The 13491-nt window shown below is 42.6% G+C and overlaps 1 protein-coding gene across 3 annotated transcripts in view; it reads right to left on the bottom strand.

The window, feature by feature from the left end:
• The window catches only part of LOC117521072 (mitogen-activated protein kinase kinase kinase 20), a 49324-nt gene that overhangs the window by 22192 nt on the left and 13641 nt on the right, over positions 1–13491 (bottom strand). For all 3 annotated transcript variants that reach the window (XM_034182389.1, XM_034182387.1, XM_034182388.1), the window contains 7 exons: positions 13231–13318; positions 9966–10067; positions 6605–6670; positions 6428–6456; positions 6172–6309; positions 6003–6089; positions 4841–4915 (listed from right to left, as the gene is read on the bottom strand). In XM_034182389.1, coding sequence (XP_034038280.1) covers positions 4841–4915; positions 6003–6089; positions 6172–6309; positions 6428–6456; positions 6605–6670; positions 9966–10067; positions 13231–13318 — 585 coding nt within the window. The remainder of the gene's footprint in view (positions 1–4840; positions 4916–6002; positions 6090–6171; positions 6310–6427; positions 6457–6604; positions 6671–9965; positions 10068–13230; positions 13319–13491) is intronic.

The raw sequence follows: 13491 nt of genomic DNA, 5'->3' as shown, positions 1-13491 counted from the left end.
GTATGTTACTATGCTTTTTACTCTTTTAAATTCATTTTATTAGGAAATGGAGCGGGCCGTGGCCTCAACTTTATCTAAATTCTGGATCTTTTATTGAAGCTTAGGGCTGGTGGCCGACGATCACCTTGGTATTTCTTCTGTTTTTCTTGTTGCTTAATGCTAACAAATTTCATTGTATTTGCTGTCTTTATGATGCTTGATTCTGCTTTTTTCTTTTCTCTCTGTTTGAGGTGCGGCTCCATCCATAGATTGGTGTGGTATCTGTTCCGGAAACCACCCTGTGCATTGGAAACATGTCCTGTGTGTTTGTTTTGTGAATTGTTTTGTAATTTATGTTTGTAGCATGTTCCAAGCAGAGGGTCACCCCTTTGAGTCTGGTCTGCTTGAGGTTTCTTCTTCAGAGGGAGTTTTTCCTTACGACTCTTGCTCTGGGGGTTAGTAAGGTTAGACCTTACTTGTGTGAAGCACCTTGAGGCAACTCTGTTGTGTTTTGGAGCAAAATAAATGAAAATAAATTGAAATTGAAAAACCATTACTTAATTTAGAATATCCATCCATCCATCCATCCATCCATTTTCTTTCGCTTTATCCAGAGTCGGGTTGCCGGGGCAGCAGCTCAAGCAAAGCCACCCAGACCTCCCGATCCATACACACCTCCCCCAGCTCCTCCGGGGGAACCCCAAGGTGTTCCCAAGCCAGCCGAGAGATGTAGTCCCTCCAGCGTGTCCTGGGTTTTTCCCGTGGCCTCCTCCCAATGGGACGTGCCCGGAACACCTCTCCAGCGAGGCGTCCAGGGGGCATCCGGAAAAGATGCCCGAGCCACCTCAACTGACTCCTTTCGATGTGGAGGAGCAGCAGCTCGACTCCGAGCTCCTCACGAGTGACCGAGCTCCTCACCCTATCTTTAAGGGAATGCCCAGCCACCCTGCAGAGGAAACTCATCTCAGCCGCTTGTACTCGCGATCTCGTTCTTTCGGTCATGAGCCAAATCTCATGACCATAGGTGAGGATCGGAACGCAGATCGATCGGTAAATCGAGAGCTTTGCCCCCCTACTCAGCTCTCTCTTCACCACGACGGTCCGATACAGCAACCGCATCACTGCAGATGCTGCACTGATCCGTCTGTCGATCTCACACTCCATCCGTCCCTCACTCGTGAACAAGACCCTGAGATACTTAAACTCCTCCACTTGAGGCAAGGACACTCCACCGACCTGAAGAGGGCAAAGAACCTTTTTCCGGTTGAGAACCATGGCCTTAGATTTGGAGGTGCTGATTTTCATCCCGGACGCTTCACACTCGGCTGCAAACCGCCCCAGTGCACGCTGAAGGTCCTGATTTGATGAAGCCAACAGAACCACATCATACGCAAACAGCAGAGACAAGATTCTGTGGTTCCCAAACCAGACCCCCTCTACACCCTGGCTGTGCCTAGAAATTCTGTCCATAAAAATAATGAACAGAACCAGTGACAAAGGGCAGCCCTGGCGGAGGCCAACGTACACTGGAAACAGGTTTGACTTACTACTGGCAATGCGATCCAAGCTCCTGCTGCGGTCGTACAGAGACCGGATAGCCCTTAGCAAAGGACCCCGAACCCCGTACTCCCGGAGCACCCCCCCACAGGGTGCCCCGACGGACACGGTCGAATGCCTTCACCAGATCCACAAAACATATGTGGACTGGTTGGGCGAACTCCCATGAACCCTCGAGCACCCGATGGAGCGTGTAGAGCTGGTCCAGTGTGCCGCAACCAGGACGAAAACCACACTGCTCCTCCTGAATCCAAGGTTCGACCATCAGTCGAATTCTCCTCTCCAGTACTCTGGAATAGACCTTACCGGGGAGGCTGAGGAGTGTGATACCCTTATAGTTGGAACACACCCTCCGGTCCCCCTTCTTAAACAGAGGGACCACCACCCCGGTCTGCCAATCCAGAGGCACTGTCCCCGATCGCCACGCGATGTTGCAGAGGTGTGTCAGCTAAGACAGTCCCACAACATCCAGAGACTTAAGGTACTCAGGATGGATTTCATCCACCCCAGGAGCCTTGCCACCGAGGAGCTTTATAACCACCTCGGTGACTTCGGCATGGGTAATGGATGAGTCCGCCTCTGAGTCCCCAGTCTCTGCTTCCTCTTAGGAAAAACGTGACGATGGGATTGAGGAGATCCTCAAAGTATTCCTTCCACCGCCCAACAACATCCCCAGTCAGGGTCAACAGCTCCCCACCCGCACCGTAAACAGTGCTGGTGGAGAGCTGCTTCCACCTCCTGAGGCGTCGGACGGTTTGCCAGAATCTCTTCAAGGCCGACCGATAGTCCTCCTCCATGGCCTCCCCGAACTCTTCCCAGACCCGAGCTTTTGCCTCTTCAACCACACGGGCTGTGGCATGCTTGGCCTGCCGGTATCTGTTAGCTGCCTCCAGGGTCCCACCTACCAACAAAGATAAGTAGGACTCCTTCTTTAGCTTGACGGCATCCCTTACTTCCGGCGTCCACCATCGGGTTCGGAGATTGCCGCCGCAACAGGCACCAGAGACCTTGCAACCACAGCTACAAGTGGCCGCATCAACAATGGAGGTGGAGAACATGGTCCACTCAGACTCCATGTCTCCAACCTCCCCCAGGATCTGGGAGAAGCTCTCCCGGAGGTGGGAGTTGAAGACCTCGCTAACAGAGGGTTCCGCCAGTTGTTCCCAGCAGACCCTTTGATACGTTTGGGCCTGCCAGGTCTGACCGGCTTCCTCCCCTCCCAGCGGATCCAACTCACCACCAGGTGGTGATCAGTCGACAGCTCTGCCCCTCTCTTCACTCGAGTGTCCGAGACACGTGGCCGAAGGTCAGATGATACGACTACAAAGTCGGTCCTCGACCTCCGGCTCAGGGTGTCCTGGTGCCACGTGCACTTATGGACACCCTTGTGCTCAAACATGGTGTTCGTGATGGACAAACTGTGACTAGCACAGAAGTCCAACAACTGAACACCACTCGGGTTCAGATCGGGGAGGCCATGCTTCCCGATCACCCCCCTCCAGGTCTCACTGTTGCCGCCCACGTGGGCATTGAAATCCCCCAGGAGAACAATGGAGTCCCCAGTCGGAGCGCTATCTAGTACCCCTACCAGGGACTCCAAGAAGGTCGGGTACTCTGCACTGCCGCTCGGCCCGTAGGCCGAGACAACGGTGAGAGACCTGTCCCCGACCCGAAGGCATAGGGACGCGACCCTCTCGTTCACTGGCGTAAACTCCAACACATGGCAACTGAGCTGGGGAGCAATAAGCAATGCGACCCCAGCTCTCCGCCTCTCCCCGTGGGCAATGCCAGAAAAATGAAGCATCCAGCACCTCTCCAGGAGTTGGGTACCAGAGCCCAAGCTGTGAGTGGAGGTGAGCCACCGTGTTCTGTCTTTTTAGTTATTTTTAAGCATGTGAACACAGTTGTGTGGCAGAGTTCATGTATAAGGGTGCATAACTTCAAATGGTAGATTTAGATTCAAGTTGTCATTAACATGCACAAAATCCTCATTATCATAGTGCTCTCTACATCATGTTACCGCCCACTATCAACTGCGGTTTGACAGAAAATGAGTTGAAGAGCAATTTGTAACAGTGCTTGCTGCCCAGGCGGTTAGTGTGTGTGTGGTTCTAAAACAGAAGCTTCCTGGTTTGAGAGCACCCATGCTCATTCGCCTTGTAAAATGAAGGTGTATCCAGGAGTATCAGGTCTCCCTGAGGGGGAGAAGGTGAAAGATTTATATGGGTGGGATATGTAGTTGGGATGTGACATTAATACTGGCACTGACGTCATGCCAATGCTATCTGGAGTACATACAATGACATCATTTTGATGGTGGCAAGTGATTGGCACCTGCTAGGTTGGCAGGGCTGATGCCAACATTATACTGAAGCTGATGTTGGAATGTTAGTTGGGAGCCTGTCCAAAGCAACATATTCAATAGTTCTCTAAAATCAGCATGCTATTTTGCTAAAGACAGCTTGCTAGCATGTTAGCTGACTAAAACATGGACTATGTAGAACTGAGAGAACCTGCTAACTGCTCATTATATATGAGCATTAAGGGGTGCTTGGTTAAAATTTAGACAATAATCCCTTGTTATGTGGTACATGGGCTGTGGGTAAAACAGTTGTGGTTAAAACTCACATGTAGTTTATGTGCCTCCTGAACCCTGGACACACTTTGCTTGTTGCTATGCTCCACTCAGGTAACAAACTAGCAACATCAGAGAGAAATATGATGCCCACTACATGGGCAACTATTCAATGAAATGTACAAAAGAATGAGAAACTAAAATGGGACATAAACAAAAGCTAGAGCATGTGACCAAATGTTTTTGAAATCAATACAGGAATTAAACAATAGATAGAATGTTTGGCTGGGGATAGTGCCATAACTGTTCATTGGGTCTGCAAATAAGAGACACTGGCACCAAACACTAGGTCTTTAAAAATCTGCTTTGAATGTTGTTCCAGAATCTATACTAAAAGAAATAGGTTGTGAAAAATGTTTTTATGCATTCCAGTTTATTTGGAGTTAAAATATTAAAATACACATGAATGAAGTATGATCGCACTGTTATTGAGTTTCATATTTAGAAACTGCACTCAAAACAGGGTCTGCAGGTGCACAAGCAGGCTTGCTGCTTGTATGTCATTAACGTAACTTAAACGTAATGGAAAGTAGTCAAATTACCCTACTTGAATATTACTGGATGACTAACATTGTTTTTTTTGTTGTTTGTTTGTTTGTTTGTTTTCCATGCACACTTCTTGTATCAGAAAGCCTTTTCTGAAGTATCTCTCCCACCTCTGTATCTTACCTTTGGGTCTGCTTGCCAACATTTCCTCAACAGCTCTGCAAAACTTGCTGGACAGCTGGTAGGGATGGTCAGCCTCTAGAGTCACACACAAGCTGTAAGTTTTCTCGAGAAATGCCTTTTGGACCAACTGGATTTTACACAACCAGCCTTATTTGAAAAGAGCAGGTACTGGAGAAACATATCCACTACGAAAGAAGTACTTTTTTGTACACAAAACTTTAAAACTGCATTACGGATTAATAAACTATTGGTCCTATTTGTTGATGTTAATCCTGCCCTTTGGTCATTAATTTTAAAGTGAGTAACATTCAGTTCGCTGCAGTGTAAACTATAGTAACAACACTGAATCACATAATACCGTTGAGATAATGTCCCTCCATAAAGCTTTAATTTTGGTCCCACTGGCATCAACAAATGTCTGAATGAGCCCAGATGCACTACAGGAGATGGAAACAGATTTCACAAGGGATTTATCCAAAAATATCCCCCACTCTTCAGTGGAGAGCATGCCGGGAAGAGAGGTAGAGTAGGTAGTGGAGGGGAAAATAAGAGTGGAAAATGAAGAGAGAGAGGCAGTTATTTAGGGAGAGTATATGGAAGTTAGCCAACAACTATGTAGGACTCATGTTCTCTGAAATTGTTTGCTGGCACACGGTGTGTGTGTGTGTGTGTGTGTGTGTGTGTGTGTGTGTGTGTGTGTGTGTGTGTGTGTGTGTGTGTGGGTGTGTGTGGGGGGGGGGGGGGGGGGGGGGGTGTCTGGCTGATGAAAGGGATTCAGAAATGTCAATAACTGAAACGCTGTATAACCATCACAACTCGCCTCCCATAAACCCTTTGAAACAACCCTCCTGTCACTGCAATGTTCCTTCTTCCCCCACCTCTCTCTCTCTCTCTCTCTCTCTCTCTCTCTCTCTCTCTCTCTCTCTCTCTCTCTCTCTCTCTCTCTCTCTCTATCTTGCTCACTCGTAAAAGCCGTAGCCGAGGGGGGAGCCTGGCAGAACTCCACTGTTGTGTATCCAGGCCTTACAAGAGCAGAGAACTGACATCAGGCCTAAAAATACTCCGCGTCAGCCTCACCAGCTCACAGTGGAAACCATGAGAGCATCACATTGTTCCTGCAGCTCTTTCAAACTGGCGGGTCTACATGCTTACAGCGTAGTACCTCTTGTTTCTCCACCACCAGCCACGCAACCTGCAGCCCCTCAAAACCTTTGAAAGGAACCTCCCGAGTCAGCATCTCCCACAACACCTGGCACCACAACGCAACGTTAGATATTTGTCTTTTGTAAATGGAAGGACAGTCAGATGGTCCGACGGTGCGACTCGCTCACCACGCCATAGGAGTAAGTGTCACACGTCTCAGAGACGGGCAGACTCTGGATGACTTCTGGAGCCATCCAGGGAAATGTGCCCACCACAGTCATATGGGTGGTATGGCACAGGAACTTAGATGCCCCAAAGTCACAAATCTGAAAGAGAAGTAACAGTGAAGAAGGAAAAAAAGAGACAAATATGACACATTCATGTGCATAAACTTAATTCATAAAATGCCAAAATGTTTTTTTTTAAACACGTGCCGTTACAAACCTTGAGGACTTTGTCTGCCGTCATTACCACTGAAAATGAAACAGAGAAACCAGTCAGATCACCGCTATTCCAAGTTTATTAATGCGGCATAATGTAGTAATGTAATAAAGCTGAAATAATGGAAACAGCACAGGATTGGAGGGAAAAAGTCAGATTGCAGATGAGATCATTTGGTACCGTTCCGTGACTTGAGGTCTCTGTGAATTACTTTGACTGGAGCTTCTGCGTGGAGGTAATGCATTCCTGTAACAACATGAACATGCGCATTAGTACACACACACACATTCTTGTCTTGACATAATTTATAGGTTTTGGTTTTGTAGAGTTTAGATTAAAGTGATCTTTAGTATCTTTAGTGCAACAAAAGTGATGCACAAATAAAATGAGATGCCAAACAGGCAGAAAGAAAAAGGTCATAATAAAACAGAATAGCACACAGCTCCAATCACGACACATCATTTGTTAAACGTCACAACAAATGTCATTCAATTACCAGAAGAAACTTCACAGTAAACAGGTTGTTGCATATTCCCACTGGTCCAAATTATTCACAACAGATTTTGTTTCCATAATCATGCAGACAGCAGCCAAATACACAATTAGTTAAATATGGTTTTCCCTCTGCCAAAGAGTTCATGTTTACAGCCCTGACTGTTCTTCAGTTCCTCAGTGTCGTGTAAAGTTAAAGGCAGAGGTCGGCCTTGCAACAAAGAAGAGTTGATAAAATTTTTAACCAGAGTGGATCATGAATAGTTATTAATTAATATGGTTGAAATGCCTCTAATTAACTTTCATGTTATTTGTACTTTTACAAAAGACAGATGTTGGTGTAACTTTAACAGTTAAAGAAAAAAAAAGTAAAATTTGAATTAGATGCAAATGTATTTTTTTTAATTACTATTTCATTTTTCTCTTGATGTCTGTTATTTATACATATGAGAAACAGAACCTTCACATGGACCTCAGCTGGATTAAGGACAAACCCAGATGATTGTTATTTCTACCTGGTTCTTTTATGTAAAATTCTGCCCCTCACCAAAAACCAAACCATTGTATTCCTCATTTTGAGTTTATTCAAGGTCACGTTAGAAACAAGACCTGGGACCCTCACAGACAGTGTCCATCTTGTGAAAAGGCCCCTAAAATGAGTCATACAACAGATTTTATACCTTGTGGGTGTTAACATGGGTGTGGTTTAGTCTCACATTTCTAATGTTACTAGCTCTCACCAACAGGGGGAGATCTCCCTTATGTCTGAGACTTGGACACATGATAAAGTAAAACTTAACTTATATTTCTCAGAACTTCCAAACAAATAACACAAATAGTTGATAGCTAACATAAAATAAAGAATTAGCACAGATATTATCTAACAAGATGTTGGACTCTGGTGGATGTATCCGCTTACTGAGTAGCCACTAGATTTAAATTAATTTTTTGGATATTATTTTAGCTGTCTATCACAGCAAAGGTAACATCATCCATATCAAATGAACAGTTTAGGAGTGAAAGTAAATTTTGTGGTACCCTATTTTTTAGGGACCAAAATTAACTGAACAGTAGCTTTTTGAGCTGTTTCTCAACCTGATCCATGGTATTCCTTCACTTTTGTGATTGGCAGTCAATTTTGCTTTCAATTAAATTTATCCCTACATTATAAAATAGGTTGCCCTGGGTCCGCAAATTAAAGATGGAAGGTTCATTTCCACATCCCATGGGGTTGTGGTCTCTGGAGCTAGGGAAAGTTTGACACAGTACAGTAAACTCGCCTAGAACCTGGCATCTTCAAAAACTGAGACAGTACACAAAGGAGACAGGTAAGTAAATGATAAATAAATGGACTGCATTTATATAGCGCTTTTCCGTCAGCATCAGACGCTCAAAGTAAGTACGGGTAAGTGAAGCCACCAACACACCCATGGCAACTCTGAAGAAACAGTGTACTTCAGACGTGGTAGTCAATGAGACTGTGCAAACATCAACTTCACCCACTGCTTCATCAGTCAAAGCTCCAGAAAGAACATTCTCAGGTTGAATCTGCCAGAAGCCATGTAACACTTAAGAAAATTTCTAGACCTTTGATATGTTCAATCGTAATAATGTACTAAAGGAACAACATACCTGGACATAAAACATCTCAGCATCCAATTGCCCAATTACTTTTGAGCCGACAAACCAGCAAACTCTCACATAAAAACCACTGTCATTCTGACACAGTTCATCCAAATTGAAAATAAAGACAAGAATCAGCACCATGTGCTCATATAAATTATTTACTTTCATCTCTAATAAGCTGTGTGAGAAATTAATAAAAGTCAGTGTTGACCTTGAATCTTGGAAGACCAAAAAACAACTCATTGTTTTCTTCAATTTTCAGTCTTTGACTGGCCTTAATCATAATCAGATGACCCATTTGATTTCCACATTGTGGCATTTTTCTATATTTACAGTAACATAATTCCCCTTCAGCTTGGGGTCGCCAAAAGCAGATCCTAGGGGGACCTGTATGTTGATTTGGCACAAGATTTACACCCAATGCCCTTCCTAATGCAACGCCACATTACATGGAAAATGGGTATGGGTGGCCTTGAACCCAGAGCCTTCTGAACAAGAAACAAGAGCACAAACCACTTGGCCACCACCCTGTATGTGGGTGATTCTTTAACTACGGGCACTATTGGCCTTGTAAATGTAATTTCCACCACACCATTGCCTTACAATATAAAGCGCCTTCTCCATAGAAACTACCCAAACAATATTTCATACAAACTGTTTAAAGGGACATTACAGTGTTGTGGTGGAAATTACGGCAATAGTGTGGGACAACTACATTTTGTTTTAAAAAATCACAACAGTTGTATGACATTGAATACCCCAATTATGTTTTGATTATTTTACTGATATTTTATTCAGAGATATTTTAAAACATTAGAAAAAACGTTTCTTTACCATTCATTTTTATCATTGAAGATCAAAAGTCTGGGTGTGGGACAAGCACAAAACAGCAATATTTGCATATAATGATGCTGAAAAAAGGTAAAAAAGTCATCATAGACTACTAGAATAAATTTCTTAACACACTTTCATTGTAAAGATAACTATAAAAGTGTGAACTTTACCCTTTTTTCTGTTTTTCATACAATATAATCAAAGGACATAAGTGCCCATAGTCTAAGAATCACCCATGTACAGTGTTCACACAAATGTATTCATCATTTGGCCTGTTACAACTAGTCAATGCAGTTTTGTTGAAAACAAAAGTGGTTGATGGTGCCGAAGGAACGTGCTACCTGTGATGTGGGTGGGAGTCTGTTCAAAAGTTCACCGTAAACTATAAACTATCAGCATGAGGGTTACGGAATAACAGTTTCAATTATAAACCTTCCACTTGTATTTTTAACAATATTATTTTTTTCAGTCTTAAAGGTTGTTGTTAGTTTAACCTGGTTGTTTGATTTAACATAAATAGCATATGAAAAATAAAATAGAAAATTTTAACAAAAAGTTATTGGCAGAATTGTAATTTCTTCCAAAGTACCTTTAGCTATCTGGATGGCCCACGTCATGATCTGCTCCATGTCCATCTCCTCACTGTGCTCGCTGGAAAGATACTCGTACAGAGATCCACCACTAGCATACTCTGCAGGAGGTCACACACACACAAATACAATACAATAACAGATCCTTGGCTGCTTTTAACTTTTCACATGGGAAAAGAATCCAGTTGAACTTGGAAAAGTAAATGTCTTTTTCTATAGTAGCTGATTACTGTCACAAAACCTATATGTACCTACTAAATAAATCAACATACAAAAATCCATCTATAATTTTAGGAGCCATTCTGTTCTGGACATTTTTGTTTAGAAAGTTAATTTCTTCTTTACAAATAAAGTACATCAGTAATCAGAAGAAAGTCCTATACAGGCCCGGGGGCCCATCAGGTTGGTACTTATCCCCAAATAACATTACGTGAGGGAGATTAGACTTTACAACTCCCACTGGATGGGACACCAATCAGTCTGTGGTTACTTTTACAGCTTAGACTGGTACCCATTTACAGCTGAGATCATGCTGATGAAGTCTGAAGGAAACACCTGGAATTGAATCCCTGTCTACATTTTGGTTGTCCTATCCCATAGATTGAGCGTCATTTTAAAGGGAATGATTACAGTCTGGTTGGTGAAATTCATTTTATGTCTAAACCACACCTATAATTAAATAAAAGACTAAATGAAGCCAGTGTGTCCTGCACATTAAGCCCCCATTTTCATATATATATATATATATATATATATATATATATATATATATATATATATATATATATATATATACACACCAACAGCTCACAGACTATAACTTTGACAAACAGGTGTGTGAAGATTACAGTTTCACATGAATGGGATCTAGTGCATGATTTGATGATGTAATGTGCTGGACTTGTAATATGTGACATGCAAAAACACCCACTGAACACCTATAGTATTACTTTAGCAATTGGTTCTCGAATCAGGCCAGTTCAGAGGATTGTAGTTTGGTGTGACATCAGCAGCCAAATGCACGAATATCTCAACTTATTTGATTGGGATAAGTACAGAAATGAGGGCTAAAAGTAACTTTTTTTGTGAGTTTTCTCAGTTTATTGTAGTTTGGTGAGCTGATGATCATGTATTGGTATAAATATAAGTTCTGCATTACGAGCATTTTGAAGATGTTGGCAATTATTTATTTAAAAAAACAGACATCCTCCCTTTCCAGCCCACGTGCACCTCCATTAGAGCCCAATCACAGGTCCGTGGTTGCTGCAGTTGTAAATCAAACTGTGAGGTTTCAAATTAGATCGGAGTTTGAAAACTGACAGCTCTTGCTTCAACTTCAGGCATGAATATTTCTCACTAAACTGTGCCAATCATCTACCGCAATCATCTTAGCACACTCATTTAACATGTCATGGTAGACAATTGTTAGTTATGCTGACTGGCCAAAATCTAACTACGGCAACCAATAAAAACGTGCATCTTATCCAGCACCAGAAAATATTACACTGCTCCCATTATCAATTACTATAACTGTGGGAGGGCACCAGTCTCATGAAAATTGTGATATTTGCTGAGCTGCATAGAATTAACATGCCTACAAGTTGTACTTTACATGGTCCCGTATCCAATTCTAACTGAATCTGTACCGCCAAAAGTGACTAAACAACGCTTACAATCCAGCCTCAATATTCCATTGCCTACGCAAAAATGTACAAAAACCTGTGGTGGGTAATCGCAGTGTGTAAAAGTCCAACAACATATTTGTTCAATCCAACCACTAAACCAGCAGAAACAAATGGTAGGAATTTTACTCATTGAAGTTGGGATTACCACCCAAAGATTTAAAATGCTTCAATCATGTTGAAAACTAGACCACATTATTTGTATGATTATAAGGATTGCAAGCAGGCATAGTTTGAACTGTCTATGACCCTAAGATATAGAGTTACTGATAAAAGCTGCAATATTATAGCCTTTATTGTCATTGCACATATACATACAAGCAACGGAATTTGTCCTCTGCATCCTCCTCCTATCGTGATTACAGTTAGACACAATCCAATCACTAGGACCAATGGACAGCCACAGTTTGGCACTCGGGGACCAGCTTCAGATGTAAGCATGTTTTTGATTCTGGGAGGAAACCAGAGTGCCTGGAGGACACCCACACAAACATGGGGAGAACATGCAAACTCCACACAGAAAGAGCAGGAAGCGACCCCACAACCTTCTTGCTGTGAGGCATCAGTACTAACCAATAAACCACTCTGCTGGTGACAAAAGCCAATTTCAGTTTGTAAAGGGGACAAAAAAGAAACCTGCTCTGATTGATAATAGGTTGTGTAAATTATTGGTTGAACTAATAGGGCTATTATTAGTCCTGACTGGTTTGAATGGCAAACAAAGTCAATGTCCATTGATTCCATGACATATGTTACCACACAACATGATAACTAAGCATAATAGATGGCGCAAACTACATCTATTTTCAATCCCATTAGTTCAACCAATAATTTGGATCACTTTTTATAGAATTGGAGGTACTTTAATTTTTCACCACTGCACAATTCCAAACTGGTCACTGTCACTGTGTTTTGCTGTTTTTATCTCATAGCGCCACAATGTTCAGTCACAGATTGTGCAACCGAGAGCTTTTTGTAATCTTTATACTCAGACAAATAATGTGGTATAAATACTGGCAATCAATATAACTGGTGCATTTTTATATAATACCTGGCTATAGCTACCATTCTGGGATGGTTCTCAATACATTTTTCTGTAGACTGTGTCACACTGAAAATGGAATATAAGTGTTGTTTAGCCACTTTAAGTAGTACAACAGAACAACAGTGCTGTATTGCACTGATGCTTTATCACAATCAGAAAAGCCCATCCAAGATAACCACATACAAACATGTAGGTCTCAGTTACAAATGTCCTGCCAGGAAACATAGGGAGAACCTGTGCTCAGTACACACCAATATTTCACAACACACAACACTGGTAGGACAGAGAAGGATGTGTACCAGACATTCTCAGCCTAAACGTGTTGTGACTGACCTTAAAACTTGGCCTGACCTTAACCATATCTTTTCAATCCACTAAGCCTCAGAACAAAGATAAAAATAGGCTTTATTAGAAAAACCCTGTCTAATATAATTAAAACTACTTTAAAACTACTATCACTGACATAATATGCTTGTGATCTGTAAGGATACATTCGTTTTGACAAAGCATACAAACACTCCCACATGTGGGTCTGACCTGTGACAATGCCATAGTTTGGAGATTCAAGGACGGCTCCATAAAACTGGATGATGTTCTTATGACTCAGGACACTAAGAATCTCAGCCTGGATGAGGAGACGGTCCGTGGCATCCAGAGGGACACAAAGAGAGAGAAAGCTTCATTAACAACCTCACTGGTTATACATAAGCTTTTATGAGATAATGTCAGCCATCTCTGATGAGAAAATGTGTCTTTAAACTCAACTCCTCTGCATACTGTTTGTGGAATAGCTGTTGC

The sequence above is a fragment of the Thalassophryne amazonica genome, chromosome 12, assembly GCF_902500255.1.
Source record: "Thalassophryne amazonica chromosome 12, fThaAma1.1, whole genome shotgun sequence".
NCBI lineage: Eukaryota > Metazoa > Chordata > Actinopteri > Batrachoidiformes > Batrachoididae > Thalassophryne > Thalassophryne amazonica.
The sequence above is the reverse complement of the archived record's forward strand: the minus strand, read 5'-3'. Positions and strand labels throughout refer to the sequence as shown.